Source organism: Triturus cristatus, chromosome 4_1 (genome assembly GCF_964204655.1).
Source record: "Triturus cristatus chromosome 4_1, aTriCri1.1, whole genome shotgun sequence".
Taxonomy (NCBI): domain Eukaryota; kingdom Metazoa; phylum Chordata; class Amphibia; order Caudata; family Salamandridae; genus Triturus; species Triturus cristatus.
In genome coordinates, this window is record NC_140585.1 from 1,139,315,762 (window position 1) to 1,139,338,871 (window position 23,110).

Sequence of the window (23,110 nt, forward strand, 5' to 3'; positions counted from 1 at the left end):
AATATCCCAGGAATAAGAAGGGGGAAAACATCAAGCACAGTTGAATCTCAAAATAATTGGTTTCTAAGGGACCGGATCACCATTACTATTAAAAGATGAGCATGAATAATGCACAGGGGTAATGAAGGATGAAACTCTTAGAAACGTGCCGTGCTGAAACAGCTTACATGGTTAGTAGATTGGCAGGTTTCATCCAAATCTATCCACAAGGTCAAAAGTTAAATAGCATTACTACATAGTGGTGATCACCACTGTATATTATATATAGACAGATCATGTTTTACCTTCGGTTGTCAGTAGTCCAGTCCTCTGTGAGAAATGAGAAGTACTGGCAGCGAGGATGGTTGCTGCAGATGAGCTGGCAGGACTCTGCATCAGGAGCCAGAACCTGGTCAATGTCGTTGCCAGGAAAATCAACATTGGGAATGAGATTTTCAGGACATGCGGAATCACCTGAGTAGGGAGAGAAGGAGAAGAGAAGAATTCATTTTAATCAAATACTACCTTCCATTTCACAAATATAAAACTGTCAACCTTCCACTCTGCTGCTTCTGTAAGTGACAATTTGTTGGCAGTGGATAGCATGCCCTTACCCCACACACCTGTAGTGTGAGGCTTGGACACAATGAAAATGACCCTTGACTGACTCCAGTGAGCGCTGGTTGAGGAGGCAGGAAACCACAATCAGAAACAGATCTGCCCATGCTGCAGCCAGCCCCCCAAAAATGTCTAAACTAAAATCTCGATATACTTTGAGACTATACAAACCAACTAAAGCCGTGAGATGAACATCCATTCCCACTAAGTAAAATTAATTTAAAACAGATTTTTGATTAGTTTTGCAGTCTTATTGAACTGAAACAGGAGGTGAATTGGCAGGGTGGTAGTAAGATTTGTGAGTTGTGGCCTATCTAAAGTGGGGTTATTTAGCAGTTTTTGGACGTTTTATAAATAAACCAAAGAACATCTACTACATGGTCCGTCTCCACCTGAGTATCAGGTGACTTAAGGCAAGTAGACACGAAAGCTAGCAGAGGCTGACAGGAGGGAAGGTAGATTGAGACGAGAGGGCTGGTAAAGCGACATGTGGGGAGGTGGAACGTGACATGAGAGAAGACAGAGAAAGTGGCATGAAACGAGAGTAGACAGAGGAAAGCACAACTATGGCAGAGGAAACATGACCATAGGCAGAGGGAGATATGACTGAAGCTGTGAGGAGCGGTGAGGGCAGGCACAGAAAGACACGAGGGAAGGATATATGAATGAAGGCAGAAGAAGGCAAGAAGCGCAGCAGAGGCAGGCATGAGACTGCTGATGGTGGCATAGGATGTAGACAAGAGGGCAAACAGTGCACGTCATGATGGAGATGACAGAGGAAGATCAGGAGATCAAATCAGCATGATTAGTGATAGCAAGCAGAGGAACGGAGTGATGGCAGAGACAATGAGAGCTGTAGAGAGAGAAGCGATAATGTGAGAGCAAGCAGAGGAAAAGACTTTGGGTCAACAACACAACTGAGGGCAAACAAAGACTGAAAGCAGGCACAGAAACAAAGGAGTTTTGGAAAGGGTCAGCGGGTTAGGCAGAAGTAGAAACAGTACTGGTAGATACAGGGGGTAAGACAGTGGGGGCAGACAGAGGAAGAAGTGTTTAAAAAGCAAGTGGTGGTTGAAAGCAGAGAAACCAGGTAGATGAATGACTATGGTACTATTAGTCTATGTTTGAAGTCATTAATGTAATTCTTAAATCTCCTACGGGGGATGCCTCCAAGCCAAGACACATCTCATCCAGGTCATCCTATTTGAGTTTTTGTCCACCACCCATCTATCAGTAGGTGGCCTACTCCTACAGGCGCAAATCATGTGTGTTCCACGATACCCACAGTACATACACGTACCTTATTCCTTGCAGTACTCTTTCCATCTGCCTCACTGTAGCTGCTTTTTGGTCACTATTTGTCCTTCTCAGACAAACCTTAAAACCCAGCCAACTGGCCATCCATCCTCCTCCCTCAACCTCTTTGAAAAGAAGAGCCTTCACAGGCTTCTTTGTAGTTTTCTTGTAGTTTTATTCATTAAGCAGCATCCCAGCAGAGAGCAGCTTCTTCCACATCAATAGCTCTCTTCTAACTGTTCCTGACAGAACATTCCCTCACTTCCATTCTATAAGGAACTAAGTAACAGGGCTATGACATAGGCAATGTGGACATCTCTACATATCTCCCTTCTATACAATACAACAAACATATGTAAAAATACAACAGTAATAAAGCAAGAAATAACAAAAAGAACTAATGACTAATTTGTTCAAGAAGAATATAATAGGTACACATTAAGAAATAATATCCAATATTCTACAGATCAATTTTCTCAGTAATATTCTATGGTCTAGACACTTTACAAATATTTCCTAAACTCCAAATTGTATCATCTTCCAAAATTACAAAATTGGATTTTACATTTTTAACTTGGAAAGTTCCTATGTATTTGCTTTCACCCTTAAGAACCCATTCATTTTTCCGTACTACAACCCAATTTCCCACTTGAATAAACACTTGTTTTACTCCTTGTCTGGAATTGTACACACTCTTCATATTTTCCTGACCTTCAACTTTTCTTAACATTTGTTCACAATCAAGCCATATCTTTACTTTCTTTCACAACCAAACAGGACACTCTTTTTTTCCTTATTCTCTTCCTTTAAGAGACACAAAAGACGCTATACCAGTACTGGAATGAGGAGTAATTCTATTCATCCACATCATTTTCCTTAACTCTTGTCTCCAAGACAATCCTTTCCCAAGAGACAGCTGTATTTTTTCCATTATAACTCGATTAACTCTTTCCACCAGACCATTAGCCCGAGATCTAAAAAGAGCTACTTTCTCATGAGTGATACCCATTTGTTTGAGATAATCCACCATCTCCCTTGAAACAAACTGTACTCCATTGTCAGTCATTATACTAGCTGGTATTCCTTCCTCAAGAAAAGTTTTTTCAAGAAACCTTATAACATTAGCATTGATTTCTCCCATGGTTTCTATCACAAACCACTTAGAATGGTAATCAACTAAGACAAGAATAAACCTGTCTCTCATTCCTAACTTATTAACTGGTCCAATAAAATCCATAGATCATTTTTCCCACGGTCTTGATGGAAATTTCATGCATTCCAAAGGAGGCTGACGCACAACTTTGGACTTATCACTGTTCAAGCACAATTGACAGTCTTTCACCAAAGCCTCAACTTCACTATCAACTCCAGGCCACCAGAATGATTCTCCAAGTCTTCGCTTTGACATTCCCTGGCCTGGGTGACCCTCATGAATTATCTCAAGAATATGTTTCCTTACACCTCTAGGAGGTACAATTTGCCATCTCCTCATAATATTTCCATTGCTTCGACTCAATTCTTCCCTGACCTTAAAGAATTCCACTAGTTCCAAATCTTTGTTATCATTAAAATTCCAGCCTTCAACGATTTTGGATTCCACCTTCTTCAATACAGAATCACTTTCCATGGCCTTGCTCCATTCCTCAGACGACAAAGCAATGACTCCTGTGTTGCCACCAATGTCACCATTTATATCACCACAAACTTCATTACACTGTACATCCAGAGGCATCCTTGATAAATAATCGGCAATCACATTTTTCTTTTCCTTAACGTATTCAACCTCATAATTGAATTCCATGACAGATAGTAACCATCTAGAGATTCTTGGAGTTATGCTCCCTCCAATCCCCTTCCACCTTTGAAAATATACAAAAATGGTTTATGATCAGTTCGTATTCTGAAAGGTTTCTTTGTAGTTTTCTTGTAGTTTTGTTCATTAAACAGCATCCCAGCAGAGAGCAGCTTCTTCCACATCAATAGCTCTCTTCTAACTGTTCCTGACAGAACATTCCCTCACTTCCATTCGATATGTAACTAACAGGGCTATGACATAGGCAATGTAGACATCTCTACACTCTTGTTTCTGCCAGCAGCCGCCAAAGAAACAACTCTTTTCTTCTATGGTCACCACACCCTGTTGTCCTGTACTCCGAGACCTCCACTGTGTCCTTCTGGGTGCTTCCATGGCTAGTGCTCAAGAGGTAGATATTACAGCAAGGAACCAGAGAGGCTGGAAAATAGTATGGAAGTGGGTTCCAAAGTGAGGGCAATGAAGTGATTGAAGAAGAGTGTTTGTGTGCACATGAAATGAGGCACAATTGCTGTGGTTGTGCGACTAGGGGGTCAAGTAGGATGGCCATAAATGGAACTGCATCCATGGCCAGTGCTCGCCTCACTTCCAAGTGGGCCTGGCAGTGGCATTACGCATTGCTTTCAACGTTTAATGACCCTTTTGCTGGAGATGGAGTCAACATTGTGCATGTGCAGGCAGGGGGTCTTTGGGATCTGTTGGCCAGAACACAAGAGCACAAGGCTTGATTGGGGACCGTCTGGTCCGAAAAGAGAAGAACGTTTTGAGTTGTGTCTTGTGACTGTGGGGTTGGGGAGGCATGCAATGGAGCCATCAAGAGAGGACTGATTTGTCATTAGGAGGAGATGGGAAATCAGATAGAGCTTTAAATGTCTGAATTTACTGTTTAGTGTATGTCGTCGCTTCAAACATGATGTGGCAGAGGATGAGGAAAAGAAATTCAATTCATACCATGAAGTACTGTGTGACCATAAACATCACATTGGCTAACCCAGGAATATTTCTTGCATTGATTTCTAAACACTCATTTCACAGAAGTAACCCGACTATTGTCCAATACTTACAAGTGCTGTCATCGCAGTCCCTTGGGCTGAACCCAGACACAACATTGCCAAGGATATTAATGACTGGTGGAGATGGCAGATTTGTAGAGAATTTCTGGAAGCACAACTTACTGGAATTGAAAGGCAAAGAATCCTCATTAAAGTTACTGCTTTATTGATATCAGAGCTTTTACATAAACATACAAAATGGTGATCCCAGAACTCTCTAAATACACAGCCTTGATGATACCACAGTGTGTTTTAATTAATTATGTGTCCTTAGTGGGCTGTACTATACTGCAGTGCATATCGTAAGCATGAAACACTGCTCTCACTTTAATAAAAACAAATGAGTTTTCCCCAGGTAAAGCTATCTTTGCTAAGCTCAATTACCCAAGCCTCCCCCGCAGCCATTCAATCCATGCCCGGTCTTCATCCTTTTGCAACTGAAACTCCTACAGAGGGGGGGAGGGGGGGGACACAGAAAAGGTATCAGAGTAGCAGTGTTGATCGCTAAGGGCCCTTCCTCACCAGAGAAACAGCTCCCATGGGCATAGAGGAGTGCTAGGATTCTGGAGTAGGTGGCATTACCATGGGCAACTGCCTTGGCTTTGAAATTCTGATTTAGAACATCTTTAGAAAAGACTCAAACAAAATCCACTGCTTATGCGATTTAGGGTCGGGTGTGTGCAAAATCACACAACTTAATAAAATCTGCTACATTTTGTGGAAATCACACAAATGGAGTAAAATTTCATATGGCTGGTTACATGCATGACATTTTCAAATGAGGACATAACCCAATGGAAGAAGACGAAAGAATGTCAGGACAATGGTGTGAGCAAAAAAATGTCACATGGGGAGATATTTTCTAATCAATCCAGTCCCCCATATAGAACATTTCACAACATTGCACAACGCAAACATTTACAAATTTCCCAAGCTTGATTTTTAGCTCAGATAAATTTGGCGGTAGACTTGTGTAGTTTGTTTCCAAACAAACTAACTGCACAAGACTCCTTATGACCAGTCATTACTGCACAAATTAGATGTTGATTTTGCTCAGGGATGCTTTCAACAGGGATCATTTGATTTGAATTCTACCACGAATGTGTGCCCATTGTCATACGCTTTTATATCTTTTGTCTCAACTTGTAATAATAAGAGAACAAATTATAAATACCCGTCCTCTACCTTCTATCCTGATGAAGGCTTCCCATTGATCTATGTACATGAGCCAAAATGTGATTTCCGCCTAATACACAAAAAAGTCTGTACATACATTTATTATGATTCAATAAATGTAAAGATTTCCCATCATAGATTAAGAGTTAGTTCACACTAAGTGACTGGAAGTTCATCTAAGAGTATGACTTGAATATGCAGCAGCCCTTTAGCATACGCTCCGTCATATCTAAAATTATGTATTATATAATGATGGTTAAGCATAATTCCATGTTTTAATCCCATCTTTGTTTTTCTGGCTCATATTTTACTATACAAGACGTTTATGATGGAATAGAACTTCATGAAATAGCCTTCATCTATAAGATTATTAAATTCTCATGACCAATTGATTATATATCTTTGTTGATTAAGGGCCTAATTTAGAGTTCGTTCTACAAGGTACTTCATGGTAAACATGACAAACTACCTGGTCCTGCAAACCCTTGGTTCACCTGCCTCACTTTGCAGCAGCTAGACCTGTGGGTTTCTGTCGACGAAGCATCCGTAGGGCTGTCAGTGGAAGGCATTACATTGCAAATCCTATTTCGGGTGGGTGATGTAATGTCTTTTTCTGTCTGTCCCAACCAGAAAAAACCTGTAGCTGAAAAAGTTGGTTCTCTCCCCAGCACAGATCCACTGTAATGCTAGGTGGATCGGATATGTACGAGATCCTACCTATGGCTTGCTAGCATACTAGAATTTAGAGCTCAGAATTCTACAACCAAAGACTTCCATTTGCTGGAATGAATAAAAGCAGGTATATTGGTTTGAAAAGAAAACCACAATCTGCAACACCTGCAATCTAAATTAGAATGTCCTGTCAACTAAGAGCGTTTTCCCTCTGTAGGTAGATTATTCGTGATGGATAAGTAAAGCTCTCCAAATGTTGATGGGTATACATTTGATTGCATATATTGTTTGGTATTGTGGAGCCTCTCTCTCCATTTGGTACCACTGTGCCTCTGGCAAATCTTCTGAAGTTCATATGTGAACAGGAGCGAGCCATACCTATAGCCTGTCAAACTGTTCTACAATACACAATATTGTCCACAATAATACCATGCCACCGTGTACCTACCGCAGGTATGGAGCCAGATTATACTGCTCTGTAATATAGGTGAAAAACTGACAGCCAGGGGAGTTGGTGCATGAATCCTGGCACTCAGTGGGGTTTTCTCGGATGACAGCCCTAATGTCGCTGCCAGGGAAATCAACGTCTTTGTAGGTTTTTGTGAAACAACCTTAAAGTAAGCAGAACAAAGTATATTATACAAAGAGTTCATCTAATGTTTATTAGTTAAAAAGTAGATTCTAATGGAACTGGCACATAAAATATTTTCTATTTATTCTTGTAGTCAGTTCCTTAACCAAGGTATACACAATAAAATACCCCGACTCTAAAAGCGAGCAATGCCAGGGTAACGCAAGTGACCAAATGCATCCTTTGACCCATAGACAGTGATAGGAGTACCAGACAGCATAGTACCATCAATTTTATCTCTCAAAACATAAAACTTGACCTTTATGAAGTCTGCTTCATAAAACACTGAAGCAGCCCTGTTCCCGCATCCTTCGGCAGGTTCTTGTGATCCAATATGACTACCCTGAAGTAGTATTACACTCCACACCCAGCTCATCATTGGTCTGAGGAAACAGGAACACTAAGGAAAAATTATGCTTTCTCTACAACCCAGAAAGATTTCTAAGCTCTACAGAACCATTTACAACTCAATAATCATCAACATTTTGTTCGACCGGGTATAAAAAATTCCCGTTTCCAACATAAAAATGCAACGAAGCTGTGTAAGTGATTGGATTCACAAAAAATTGTGACTTTATTTATTCTATGTAGGCACATTGTATGCAGTGCGGATAGCATACATGCCTTAGGTTAGGACATTTGTGGAATTTCACTTCCTTCAATAAAGAGTTCCGGATCCATACACCAATTCATTTATTTCAAACGCTATTAGGAATTCTTCTCTGCAATCCCTATGGCATACGTAATTGGATCTACTGGATTTCTAGATACGTGAAGGAAATACATTACACTTGCTTGTGAACACCCACAAACGTATGATTTAGTGAATGTGTGACTACATTCTGAATGCATCTCTTTAGGATTGCTGACAGAATATCAGAAACAGAAATATCATGTTGACTTAATAACGTATCAAAAATATCGAGGACCAAAATATAGAGACGGTAAGGGCAAATAGTTAAGCATCGATTTACTATTCTTAACCCCAAATCCACGTACCTTGAAGATAAATATATCGTCAAGGTGCATATATGTGGAGTTATAAATAGTAAATCTTTGTTTAGCTGTAGAGACTTCCTTCACAATATTAGAGCACTCTATTCTAGACACGATCTTTTGGTCCATGATATTTCGGTTTCTGATATTCGGTCTAAATACCTTTTTTTATTCACTCCTCTAAACGTAATCAAAATTCAAAACCAAATGTATGTAGAGTAAGAATGAGCTTGTACACTCTAAAGTAGTTATTAAATGGACGTAAAAGCATTTACTATGTTACAGTATACTGCATTAGGTATGTGTTTGCTATTAATGACCTTTCCAGTTGCAAGTCTGTCAGAAGAGAAAGGGGCTCAAGCCAACAATGAATAATATTTACATATAGTTCCTGCAGACATTTATGTCTAAAAAAAAATTATGGGTTCCTAAGGCACACATCGTTACTGCCCGAAGGTCCCTCTGTGAAAGGGTGTTCCATCTGTCAGCCTTAATGTAGTCTTCTCCCAAACTTTCTTGCCTGCTTGCCTCCAATTTTGCTGGATTTTTGCTTGTGTTGGCCTTAGGGCTCTGTGCAATTTCCCCATGCTATATCAGTGCTTGTGCTCACTCCCCAAAACATGGTTTGATTGAAATATACCCGCTTGGCATGTTTCATTTACTTGTAAGGCCATGTGGAGTGGTGAACTCTAAATTAAATGCTACAATTGGGCATGCAGAATTTATTGTGTCACCCACTTAAATAGCCCTTTAAACAGTTCTCACCTGCCGCCACTGCAGCCTGAATTCAGTGCCACACTCCATGTTGACGTAGCATTGTTAAACCCCTTGCCAAGTCTTAAAGTCCCCTTTTATTACATAGGTCACCCCTGAGGTAAGCCCCAAGTAGCACATATGGTAGGGTGCTGTGTAGTTAAATGATTAGACATGCACTTTAAAATTTTAAATGTCCTGGTAGTGTAAAACTCCCAAATTCGGTTTTCACTACTGTGAGGCTTACACCTCCCATAAGATAATATAGGGGATTCCTTATTACATTTAAAACGCTGTAACTTTTAATTGAGGTAGATAGGTCACGTTTGGTACATATGGAATTGAAATGATAAAACCATCTTTAATGGTAAAGCCTGATTTTTCATTCCAATTTCGAAAATGCCACTTTCACTAAGTTGTCATTTTCCTGCACTTAGACCTTTGTGCTTGCAGCCTGTCTTGAGTCACATAACTGGGTTAGACTTTGTCACTTCCTCACATCAGGTCACACAATAGTGGCATTAACTGTGAATCAATGGGCCATCACTGACAGGAGGGGGGTGGGTAGAGCCTAGCACAGCCAACTTGCAACTTAATAGACTGTTGTGAGAAAGTGGGTTTCTGTTGCAGTAAACTCCCCCCCTTTTTTTTGTTGCCAGACTACTGATGCTCTTTGACTTGATGTGCTCTGGGGCCCTGCCAATCAGGCCCCAGGGCATGTGTTCTTTCCCCCAAAACAAAACCCAATTGACAGCTCTGGCCACAGGTAGGTCACTGGTAAATGGTACCCCATGTACCCAGGGCACTGTGACCAGAGAAGGCTCCTTAGTGATTCAGCAGCAATTGTGCCATCCTTCAAGGCACTGTACCCTGGCGCGCACGCACACACAGACACACACACACACACACACACACACACACACTCTGGCTTTGCATGCTGAGTGTCTGGGTGCAGAACAAAACAGATGACAAGGCCCACATCCCTGTGTGCCATGCCCACAAACCACTGCCCTGGCATACATCAGTCACCCCTCTAGCTGGGTGCGCTATGCCAGTGGTGAGGGTACAGGTGCACGTTCCCTTTACCCCTACAGTGCCCAGGTCCATTCCTGGGCCCTGCAAGTGCAGTGCGGCAATTAAGAGTATATGTTGCTGGGGCATTGTCATGATGAACTCAACAGCACCATAATGGCTGCACTGAAGACTGGGAAGTTTGGTATCAAACTTGCCACCTTAAACCCACACTGATGCCAGTGTGGGATTTAATGTAAAATGCACGACAGAGGGCATCTTAGAGATGCCCCCTGAAACTCGACCATCTCCCAGTGACCTGACTGAGTGGCTGTGCAGGCTTCCACCAGCAGACATGTTTCTGGACCCCTGGGTTGAGAGCTTGCTGCTCTCAGCGGCCTGAAACAATGCACATCAAGGTGGCAAGCATCCTCCCCCACGATGGGCAGGGTCCACGAAGGAGAAGCTTTAAAGGCATGCCGCCTTTGTGAACTTCTCCAGACCACTTGCTATACTCGGCAACTGGTCCCTGCTGGTTCTACCCCCCACTTTGGGTGGGAGACCCGGTGCGAAAAACAAAGTGAGGTAGAGAGGTGTGCCCACCTCTGCCAACTCCACCCCTAAGGTGGGGGAGGCGAGGTGAAGCACAACCTAGTGTCCCCGCCATCTTGAGGATGGTGGGGACCCAGCCAACCAGGGACAGGCTCGTGCCCCCCTCCCACTGGAGTGGGGCAGAATAGGGGGTGTACCCACCCCAGGGAAGGGACCCATTGATCCCTGCCCTTAACCTACCTGTAATGCCCCTAAATTTAGTATTTAGGGGCACCCTGAACCTTCCTTCCTCAGATCCAGCAACCACAAGGAAAGAAGAAGGACGAGAAGCCGCGCAGTGCTAACAAGAGGACGACGCCCACTGACTTGGCCCCAGCCCTACCGGCCTGTCTACCCTCGAACTGCTCCTGCTAAATCCCAACGAGTCCAGCGGCCAGCAACCACAAAAACCCCAGAGGACCTGCCTGCATTCACTCTCCAAGCTGTTTCTCCCGTGAACACCGGACGTGTTTGAACTGCAGCTTCTGGTGCCAGCCAGAAACTGCGAATCCAGCACACTCTGCACCTGCCGAGCCTGGCCTGTGTCTGAGTGAACAAACACCACGAGGATGTCCTCCCGGCGATCCGGACCAGAGACCCAGCGAACCCTGACTTGCATCAAGCCTCCAGACGACGCCTGCAGCCTCAATCCAGGAGACTACCCTCCTACCGCGACCAGAACGGGAGAGAAAATCCGACGTCTAAAGACACCCCTGCACCCGATGGCCCACAGCCTTGTGTGCCCAACCCAGTGGTGCCTGACCAACCCTCTACATCCCAACTTACCCCTCGAAGTGGTGGTCACTCCTGGAAGATCTTCGTCCCCGAGCCTGCAGCTTTTCTTTGTCCCGGAGAGTCTTCATTGAATTCAACAGGGCACCCGACCTCAAAAGTGCACCCTGCACCCGGCTGCCCTAGCGCCACTGAGAGTGTCCCTTTGGTGCTAACTTGGTCCCCAATGTGCCCTGAGCTTAGCCCTAGGAGCTTTGCTTCCACAACCCTGTGGCCTGCTTGCCAGCCACCAACCGGAGTCCCCCTATCCCCCATTGGATAACATTGGGCCTCAACACTCTGCACCCGGCCACCTGAGTGCCGCTGAAGGTGCAACAGTGCATCACTGACCCTGGGAGACCCCAGAACCCTAACTCAAAAGACCGATTACTTACCTTGAAACAGATAACTCATTTTTCCTCATGGGTCAACATTGACACTTTTTCTCTCAAAATGTTCTAAGTGTCGAGTTTTGACAACTGCAACTATTCCTTAAAAATCAACCGATTAACCAAAACACATTTTCTCAACTGTTTTCGGGAAATGTCCCAGTGCTGAATCCAGCACTGAGTAAGAAAAAGTAACGATAACATAACTTACCTTTGGTGATTCTATGTGAAAAAGTTTCCAAGTGTCAACTTTTGAAATACAATAATATTCCTTTAAAAAAATCATACCTTTAACCAAAACGCATTTACTCACCTGTTTTCAGGAAATGTCCCAGGGCTGAATCTAGGATCCAGTCCTGTCCTTAGAAAAGTAATCTGAAAAGTAATTAACTGCATTTTACTTGAGCCCACTCAATTGAATGTACTATACCTGCAATGTGTGGCAAACTGCTTTCTTAAACCTGTAATCAAAATCAGTACCACTTATACTGCAATTCTGAACTGTGTTCAAACAAGTCAATTACTACTGCAAAGTATATATATGCTTACCTGTACCAGGCTTGCTTGGTTCTAGAAATAAAACAGTATATTTTTTTATACAAAACAATTGGCCCTAGAGTTCAGTTCTTGCGGGTGTGAGACCATTTGCTGACTGTACATCAAATGCTTTACACTGTCCTCCGATACTGCCTTACTGCTCGACCAAGCTACCACTTTAGAGAGTAAGGTTCTATCTAACTAACCTCTGGAGACTCCTGGACTCTATACACACTGTACCTCACTTTGGTGCAGTATATATAGAGCCAGTTTCTTACAACTGTGTCCAGTCTCCTCATCATAAGCTGAACGGCCCTATATGGTCACCGAAACTAGCTTGGAGCCAGGGTAATGGAGGCAGGAAATGCCATGCACTTCAAAGAACCTTTCCAGAAGCTTCTCCCACCTTCTAGAGGCAGGACACCAGGGCATAATCTACTGGACCTGCAGAGGGGTTCAGAGGACTGCCTGCTTCTGTGACCTGCTGTGCACTCTGCCAGTCTGCTGCTGCTTGGAGCCTGTTTCAACCCTCAGAGGCCATCCCTTCATCTTCACCCAGGATTGCCAGAAGTGCCTCCAAGGGCTAGTTTGCTGACCTCCTGTTCAGAGCCACGGAGACATAACTGTCTCCCACCATCTTGCCCGCGCCGGGACCCCACCTGAACTCCCAAGAGGACTCCGTCCGCTCACGGACCCTTGGTTGTGGGTGTAAGAGGACCATTTTCCAAAACTGAGGACAAACAAAATGTAGTCAAAAAGTTCTTTGAGAAACAGGAAACCGGGACCAACCTGCTCGTCTATCCGCCCAACATGAATTGCCGGTGAGCTAGAATTTGCTGCTTCTCCTGCTACCTTCTCTAAAGCAGCTAATCCATTTCAGTGGGTCCTTCGCCAAAGGGGTATCAACCTCGTTGAACAGACTGTCTTCAGCTACAGCCTCCTGCTTCATCCCACTGGGGATTTTCAACTTCCATTATGACGGCTAAATCTGAAGGTAAAAATTCTCTTTGCGACTTCACTCTACGGCCATCTGACAAGGACGCTCCCTTTTTGGATACTTCTGCAGCCTTGCTGAACTTCTACCTTCTCAGACACTTTTCTTTCCAAAGTCCGATGGTAAGCGCTGACTGGGCACAACCCACTTCTTGTATTTGAAACGCACTCCATCGCAGTTGGCTTGACCTTTAGACTTTGATCAGGTCTCGCATGACTAGATGTCTGTGGTGAGCTCTTTGACGTTTTAGGCGTTAGATTGCACTTAAAACACTGCAAGTTGATAACTTTGGTCCTACTGATAGGATTTGTGTCATTTTGGAGTCAAATACTTTAAAATGGTTTTTCTAAATTGCTTTGGGATTTTTCTTGTGTTGGGTTTTCACTTTATTACGGTTTGTGTGCTGTATAAATACTTAACACATTGCCTCCAAGTTGCACCGGACTGCTTTTTGTGCCAAGCTAGCCAGGATTAGGCACAGATCAATTTAGGGACTTTATGTGGTTTACCCTGCAAGGGACTGTGGCTGCTGCTTGACCAGGACTCGCAACCTAGCTAATCAACAACCCAATTTTTCACAAAGAGTTGTCCAAGGCAAACAAAAATGAAATCCAAGGTTCTGTGTTGAGGAGGTTGGACAACAGCACTGCCTTTGGTGGTTTAAAAACAATACAGAAGTTGGGGACCTCTCTGACGTATTGAGGTGGAACTTATATTTTGAAAATTAACCAAATGTAAAAATTACTGACACCATGTAATTAGAAAACTCAGGCCAATTATTGTTCTCAAGACTGATCGATTAATAGGTGTTGCTTTACAAGGTATGATCGAATCATCAAGAATGAAGAATAAAATAAAGAATCAAGAATTTCAGGAATACAACTCAGTCTAGAGGGTTTTTTTTTAACATATTGATGCAAATAGTAATATGTATACTGAAACAAAATACATGAAAAAAGAAAAAGAATGAAACAAATGAATAGAAAGTATTGTTAAACATCTAAGATCACGTGTTTAGAATATGTGTTTGCTATGCACAAAACAAAAATGTTACCAAATATATAAAAATTGTAGAAACTGTTTTCAGACTATAAGCTCATAAGGATGAATGGTGATGACACTGAAGTTGTTACTATGCACACGCTTCTCGGATTTGCATCCTTCATCTAATAAAAAAATAAAAACAGATTGGACAGATGATTCCAATGGGAAGCATTCATTTATACAATACGTACTGTGTGTGTTGGGGTCAACTGTTGATAAACGAAACCCAGACACAGCATTTGCCAGAGTGGCTCTCCTTAATGGAAGACCATTGTCCGTGAATTTCAGAAAACAGGAATAGCTGCAAAGAAAGAAATTATAAATGATTATTGATGGAACTGCAGCCCTAAAATCAAGCACTTTGTGAATATGTGCACTCGACAGCCAACTTATGTTTACTACACTACAACCCCTTACATTCTTAAACTCAATCATATTGGCAGTACAAACATTAAAAAGCAATTAGAATGGTACGATATATAGTTTTCAACTGTCTAACTATAGTGTGAAGATAAATTCTATCCAAAGGTGTTGGCCTGTTTATGGATGGTCTGTTTGGTTGCTGGTTTCAAAGAACATGGGTAGGTTTGTGCATGTTTGCCTACGTGAGCTGTGTAAGTATCTCCATGAATGGGTACAGGAAGGGAATTGGGGTGTCGTTTGTATTTTGTCACGGAAGACTCTGTGCATAAGTGGTCATTCATGTGTCTGGATGGGGTGTTATGGCGTACATGCGACAGTTGTTTAAATGGTGTGTTAGGGTTTTCATGTGAAAAAGTGGGACTCTGTGTTATTTTTTTATGTTTAGAAGACACATTATCATTGTAAGGAAAGTCTAGCCAAAGAGGTTACACACAAACAGTGTATCCCACAGGGGATTCATAAATTAAAGTGCCTGATGGACCACACACATATTATCAACTTACAATTATACATCTATTTGCACTAAACTATGTACGGAACTTATGTATGTATCCTGTGCCCCTTCAACACATGGTACCGAGGTTCAACTCCGCACACCCAGACATGAGTAAAGTGGAATGATGTGCCGCAGAACTACTCAAACTCCAATACATCATATTATGCACATTTTGCAATCAACTGTATGGCACTTACATATGCCCTGGGCTTCCTCACCCTTGTACACAGCTGAACTTGTGTATGTGAAGTGGCACTTCAGACTTCACTGAAGTTAATACACTTCATGGACCACCCTCTGAGCTCCAAAGAGTATTCACATCCACAAACATTTCATTGCTGTAGGTAAACAGCACCCAAACCGCCCAGTCAGAGGTCTGCAAACAGAATGTCTAACAACCTCAAGCAAATGATCTCCCGTATCAATCTAGAAACCCAGTCCATAGAGGAAGCAAAGCAGACTTATCGGCCATGGCAATCTCTTGGTAAGCCAATAAAAGGGCCACGGCTTACAGGGGGCAATCACGTACACTGCGATGTTCTGGCAAATCAAGATGAGATTAATTGCTCAATAGCTCCACACCACTGGGCATTCCCACACTGTATGGATGAGGTTTCCCTCTTCTGGGCGACATTTGGGCCAAATTACAGAGACACCGCTATAAATCATACAAAATACGGGAGTTGCCTTGTAAGTGCGGCGAAGAAAATAAAATTGCAGCAGTTTTACCCTAGCATTAGGAGATACCTCCAGCAGCATCCCACCAACCTACTCCAATCGTCATCTCTTAACTCTCAATGTCCCTAGACCACAGGCTTCTAATCCCACACAGTGACACCTTGCCTGTGTGTAGGCTTTCCCAATACAGCAAAGTAAGAGCCTTCCTTCTGATCCCTGGTGTCAGATAAGGTGTAAGTTCCCGTGTTTTCAGCTTCCCATGTTCTGCAGCGCCTCAAAGGAGACTCCAGGATGAGGAACATTTATGCCACAAACTGTACAATAGATATATATTTGGACTTTATATCAAATGGGTGGAGACCGCATGATTCATACAGGTCACCCACAGTGGTGGTCCCAGATTCAAGCCACATTGCTGCATTGATATTCTTGCACGCCTCTAGAAATCTGGGCTACCACCGAAAAGGATATCAGGAGCACGCCCATCTTTTTCAGATACCTAGCGCAGTCATGTGCTGTTTTTTGAAGTCTGCGGAAATAGAGCTTCAGGCACCTGCCGACTCCAACAGAGACTTGGAACACAATTAAGTCGAGGTGCAAAGTCACAGGTGATTTAGTGGAGCTTCCCTGTGTACAATATGGAGAATGCATCGAGGCGATCATAAGCAAAATAACCAATATAGCTAGCCTCTGACAAATTCTCAGGAAGGCCCCAGTGCTTTTATTCAGACCTCACTGAATTCCTTGAACGCCACCATGACGTCATACCTGGCCAGCTGGGGGACTGCAGGGGGTAATAGCCCATCACTGTCATGGCCAGGTTGCCCTGCAGAGAGGACCTGAACTCGGAGCCTCAATCTGTGCACCTCCTCCCCCCAGATGGCTTCACACTAACAGCATAGAGGGCACCCAGGGCATAGCCCGAGTGGGACCTACAGCCCAAGCAACCCGGAATAACGAGCGGTAGGACACCATTTTACTCCATATGTGAGAGGAAACGGACAGGGCATTACTGACTAGTGGACGGAAGGGGCTCCCTCCACGTTCAATAACCCGGAGAGACTTATCCAACATTAGTCAACACACAAAGACCTCAAAAGCAGTGGCTCTTTAGAAGTACAGCCCCATTCACCTCCGTCTCAATGCTTTCCTTTTGGCCTTCATCAGAAACATTCCTTCTGCACTGCAGGAGTACCACACAAACGCTGAGCCTGATACGCAGGGGCTGTATACTGCCTCTGTGCCTTGCCCTGGCTCTAGCCAGACCCCACACATGTATACACATCATAGTCCTTGTACAATGGTCTAGCACCATTGCATCATCACTCCTAGGCTCATGGGGTGCACTAATAAGACGAAGAAGAACACCTCCTCCACAGGGACCCCCCCCCGACAGGGTACACCAGTTTGCCCCCCTCTATACATGCAGCAGATGTAACTTCACCACAGGGGGACAAACTGGATGCTATGCTCACAGCCATTAACGATTAGAGCGGTGCTGGAGGCCATGATAATCAGTGGTGACAGATCTCGGTTTACTCAGATCACAGAAAATTAGCAGACCAAATGCACACAGTGGAGACTACTGTTGCCAACCTAGCCCTGGTTACAAAAAATCATTCTTCTACATTGCACGATAGGTCTGATCAGATCTCAACACTGGAGGCCAGAATTGAAGACCAAGAGGGCAGGGCGCAGCGTAATAATGTAACAGTAGGTCTTCCTGAATGTATTGAGGGTTACGCAATGATTTCCTTTCTGGAGTATTGGCTACAAGAGGTGGCAGCCCAAGAAGGCCTGTTCAAAATGTATGCGCTGTAGTGAACATACAGAGTAGCGCATCGATTTCCCAAATGCCAGGCATACTACCTCGGCCTGTGGTGGCCTGGCTTCTTCATTACTGTAACAGACTATCTACTGCAACAGGCTTGCATTGCGGGCCCCTTCCAAGTGGAAAATACAAAAGTTAATTAAAAAAAAAATGTTTTAACTCCACAGTAGCTGTCACGACTTCCTATGATATCCTTTATACCCATTATAGAGAGGCTGCGAGATCTAGATATTCCATATGCTTTGTTCCTGCCAAGCTCAGCGTACAGCAGAATGAAAAGTCAGTTTTTTAAAAAACCCACACTGCAGCATAGGAATGGCTTCACACCCAGGTGCCCCAATGCAGTCCAGACCATAGGAAAGGTATCTCCATACTGTGGAGATTCAAATGGTTTCCCTCCAGGTGAAAGAAAGCAGAGGGCCCAGTGTAACAAGCTTGGGCAGGCAGAGGCCAGGCTCTTGCAACATCTGCACTGATGGGGCACAGCAAGGGAGACCAGGGAAGTACAGTCCCTTCGGTCGAGGACTCTGGGTCTGGTGTGGACAGTATCCCTAGCTCCTGCACCCATCTGCCTGAGATCACACCTAAATCGGTGGATGACATTCGACAGTACAATATTCCAGTCTTGCCTCCTGTGGAGGAGTAAGCTGCACTCAGGAGATCTGCTGGAAAGACCCCTCCTGATATCTGCGACACCAACTCAATTGCCTTCTGCATGGCTTGTTTATGTGAGAGTCCTTGGGACTGGTAGGGTGGGGTGGGGTGGGGAAGGACCCAAACTCTAGATCCCAGCACTAAGAGGGTTTACTCCCCCGCCCTAAACTCAAATGACAGTCCCATCAGATCTCACTAGAGAAGCGTTAATGCTATGGTTTATTATTGTTTGGATGGAGTGTTATGGAACGACTTCCCGGGGAGGCGTAGTGGTGGTGGGGGTCGTTGGGGTGGGGGGGTGGGGGGGGAACTGTAGAAGTTTCCATTCATCAAATAATTGGGTGTTTGCTTCATTCCTACACACGTCCTACTGGAGGGAGGTATGGAGTAGGCCGCATGTTGGGATACAACTCACTCAGCCTGACTCTAGCCCCGATGGCTAGCACTACTACCACTGTAGAGGTGCTCCCCAGGAAGTCCTCTTCCAAGAGGCACATGGTCCAGTCATATCTTAAATGATGGAGGGTCTAAGTTGCCTTCCTCCAGGAGACTCACTTAACAAAAGAATATAACCTGGTGCTGGAGGGGGAAAATCTTTGCTCCTCTGTACTCATTACTCACTAGAGGGATGCTGGCTTGGATTCTTTCCAGGACCCTGTTCCTCTCATAGATAGAGATACACCCAGAAGGCAGTGCTTAATTGGAGATGGTGCTTTCCGGTGCTCAGCACCAGCTCTTCTCACAGGGCTGGGTCTACGATTCCTGACCCTGCAGGTGGTGGGCTCAATATTACTTGCATTTTGTTTTTGCACTCATCTGTCGGTGTAGGTAAAGAAGTAAAATACATGACTTAAAGAACAGACAGCAGAGCATGGTTACAGGATAGAGATTGCGGCACTGCGAGAGTTTAAAGTTGGGTACACCGGAGGTAGATGTGAGTTGTGGCCTCCTTGGCAACATTTTCAGCATCAGCACTCATTTTTTTTACAAATTAAGCACTGCCAGAAGGTAGATGTGATATTTACAGTCAAGTTAAATGGCAAAGACATAGCCCTAGTGAACCTTGGTTTCCAGCACCAAAGTCGGCAATCTAGCTGACGGACCACATCCTCTTGACTGGAAGATGACCAGACCTAGCATTCCGTCCTCGAAACTCAACACTACAACATTTGCCGACCTAGTCTTCAGGTTTGCACTGAGGGACATGATCTGTAATTACTTAAGGGAGAACATGGGGCTGCTTCTTCTTGACTAACAGAATTGGAGGCATTTAAATTAGTAGCATGTGGTCACTGCATAGCAACAGTGGTGGGGACTTGGGCCCAGCTTCATGCTGAGATTGCACACCAGGAGCACCTCTTAACATAGTTCGAGCTACTAAACGAGGGAACACTGGCATCTCAAGAATGACTGAGCAGAAATGGAGAAATTCTTCATGTTTGTGGATTAACAACACGCATACGAGTACAGAGCATACATAACAAGAGCGAATGCGGAATGTGACAAGACTGGTAGAACGATGACGTGGCTCACTAACTTACCCTGTTGGCAAAATCAGAGACGAAGGCCACTGGGCTCGTAGGCAATTTCCCGCATGGTGGCTTGTCTCTGCACACCTTTTCCTTAATTTTGTGCTGTTGATTCCACACTATGTACGGGTCCCTCTGGTCAGAACCGGCCGCTATGCAAGGAGGAAGAGGAACACCCTCACTAGCCCGGTTCCTCCCCTGTGTGTCAGACTGACCATTGCCAGGACGCTCCACCCTTCCGCAGTGCCATGGGCACCAGAATCCTGATCAGACTGGCTGTGTTTGATGCTGTCTCTACCTGGGTCTTCAGCACTTCGGATCCCAAATTTCCCTGCTGCTGCTTGAAACCAAAATGGCAGCTACGAGGATTCATGCAGTCACTTCACTACTCCAGCCCACTTTTGCCATATCTTTGGGTGTCTAAAGTTAGCCAAGGGTATCAGTGATCAATAGGGGTAAACTCTTCTCTGAGGGGGGTGGGGGGGTGGGGGGCAAGGGAGCTTAAGTGCCTTGAAATCATTTAGTTTCACCTAGGAGGGAATGAAACTCAGATCTATACCTTCTCCATGCCCTCGTTGGCTATCTGCCTCTTACAAAGCACACTTAAAACTAGCCATTAACAATTAAAAGGTCTGTGGTGCACAACAACTTCAGGTATCATTCGGTGTACTGGTCCACACAGACATCCAACTTGATGACATCAACTAACGTCTCCCTGTACAGAATATATATATGATGCAAACAGAGGAGGTGCAAACATACTTTGCACCTGTTATCCCCCGCCTTTCTGCACCTTGCAGAAAATTGGGTGCAAAAAGCTGCACCCATGAATTAGTTTGGCTTTGGGACTTCCATACTCGCCTCCAGTTAAGGGCCTGCTTATATAAGTTTGCAATTCTGCTGTCATGTTAGTGACCAGTAATATGTCTTTCTTGTTCAACAGCCAATATACCCATAAATGCACATTATAAAACAGATACCTTGGAATGTCTTGATGCTTTAAAACAAAGGTGAAAAATGTGCATCGAGAATGGGCAGTGCAGTAAATCTGGCAGCATGCCGCATCTGGAGTCAAGATTCTCTCAAGGTCACTTCCAGGAAAGTCCACATTCTCTAAGAGAGTAGGATCTAAAACAGAGAGAGAAATTTATATTATGAAAGAACACAGGACCCTATATAAAAATGTATCAATAAATGTTTAGGACAAACAGGAAAACCAGACAATAGCACATTTTCCTTTGTAGTTTAAAGAACCTCAGTCAACATATTAACTCACCCTCTGGAAGCACAGAAGACTTAAAAGCAGATAATATGGAACATACTGAAAGATGTAGGTACAAGGGGCATAACAAACACCCCTGCAATCCCCGTGGTGCGGGGGCCCAGTCTTCAGTACATGAAGGGGGGGAGCCCTCAGCTCATCTGTAGACAGCTGTGTCTAACTCTGAAGCAGCTGCAGTGTGCAGCCTGCTCTGAGCTCCCCGCGGGGATCCAGGGCTGAAGAGAACCAAAGTACCAACTCTTCAGTCAGAGCCCGCTAGGACCCCGACAAGGGTGGGGGGGCCTCAGAGAGATCATTCTTCACACGGCACAGCTCCTATGAGAAGGGACGAGGCAGGAGAAGATTTGCAGCTCCAGGAGCAGGACTCTAATGGGATGCATTGGAAGGTACAACATCAGGGGCAGAGCCATCAGTGGTGCAGCCAGTGCAGTGACACCAGGGTTCAGGAGCAATGGGAGGGGGGGGGGCATCTTGCCTGTGTGGACTGCATTTATTTTAACTTGTAAGCTTCTCAGATATGTGTTTTTCCTTGTATCTGCCCTGCACCATCCTCTGTTTCCACTGGCTGGAGAGAAAGAAACTGGAAGGACAGGTAGAGAAAAAAAAAACACACAGACCAGCCACAGATTGACATTAGATGATCAGTGGTTTAATTTGTAGATTATTTCTGAGAGGCTGTATTGCAATCGTGCTCTGGCTGCTTGTCAGGGGTTGTGATTCTTTATAAGCGACTGGTGCAGCATCAGCCATCCAATGACAGAGCAGTTCATACTCGAGACACTGAGGAGGTGCTGAGAAGGCAGGGTAAGCACTCTTGTCACATGCAATGCTTTCAGTTCGTCACTCACCACCAGGGCCGGCTTTAGCTCTGGTGGTGCCTTGTGCTACAGTCTTTTTTGGCACCCCTCATCCAATGACCTCCTCCTATAATTCCCTCACTACCATGTGGCAAAAGTGCCCCTCATCTCTCCATAGCCCCTATCACATTTAATTTGTTTTGAAGCACTGTTAAAGGGTGGTTTTACCATGCCACTCACCTAGCCTAATAAAATACAGATTTGTTCTTTGCAGCAGGCATATTAACACTCTGTGCTACTTTATGACGAGTCAAAACTGTCACTACACACAACCCTGATCAATTTCTCTAGCAGGAACATTAATTACAAGAGTTATTTTGACATTTTTATTGCTGCCCGAAAGCTGGATGCGCAAGGAACTCTGCATCAGGTGTTTTTAAAATTGCAAGAAGCTGCTAAGCACAGCGCCCCTCCTGAGTACAGTGACCTCTTTAGGTCAGCGCCTAGTGTGGCTGCACCACTTGCACTGCACTAAAGCCGGTCCTGCTCACCACTCCCAAGCTAGATGCATATTTTCCCCAAAAAGCTAGAAGAACTTATAAAAAGGAACCAGTAGTGGAAAGTTGAAATAAACACATTTAAGACAAAGTGATTTTCCGGGGTGAACGAAGGTGAGTGCTTCTGTTCTTGAACCTTAGACACTTACTTGCCATTAAATTAATGTTTGTTACTGTACATACAGTCCCTCCTGGCGTGCAAAGTCTTTTCCATTTTTTGGGGATGCCAGAGCTCATTAACACAATGTAATAAACGTGCTTAGATTCACAGCTGTCCATTTGGGACAGAGAGGGTAAGATGGGCGGGGGGATTGCTATAGCTCATAAAAAGCACCTCAAAATAAATTGGATATCTACATTTAGAAATGACAACATGGAAATAGGTATTTTTAAAATTGTTACCTTCCCCAATGATAGTTGGAATGGAGCCCTACTATATCGTCCTCCGGGCTCGAAGTCTGGGTTTACAGACAAACTGATCGAACTAATTGCTATGCATGTGCTCGCCGCAAATAAGTTTCTCCTATTGGGAGATTTTAA

General features: G+C 44.2%; 1 protein-coding gene across 1 annotated transcript in view; it reads right to left on the bottom strand.

Moving 5' to 3' along the window:
• LOC146856187 (coagulation factor XI-like) overlaps positions 1-23,110 on the bottom strand; it is a 70,673-nt gene that overhangs the window by 16,729 nt on the left and 30,834 nt on the right. The window contains exons 3-7 of the mRNA XM_085654239.1: positions 20,915-21,062; positions 14,515-14,624; positions 7,055-7,217; positions 4,771-4,880; positions 285-453 (exon numbers count right to left, since the gene is read on the bottom strand). Coding sequence (XP_085510365.1) covers positions 285-453; positions 4,771-4,880; positions 7,055-7,217; positions 14,515-14,624; positions 20,915-21,062 — 700 coding nt within the window. The remainder of the gene's footprint in view (positions 1-284; positions 454-4,770; positions 4,881-7,054; positions 7,218-14,514; positions 14,625-20,914; positions 21,063-23,110) is intronic.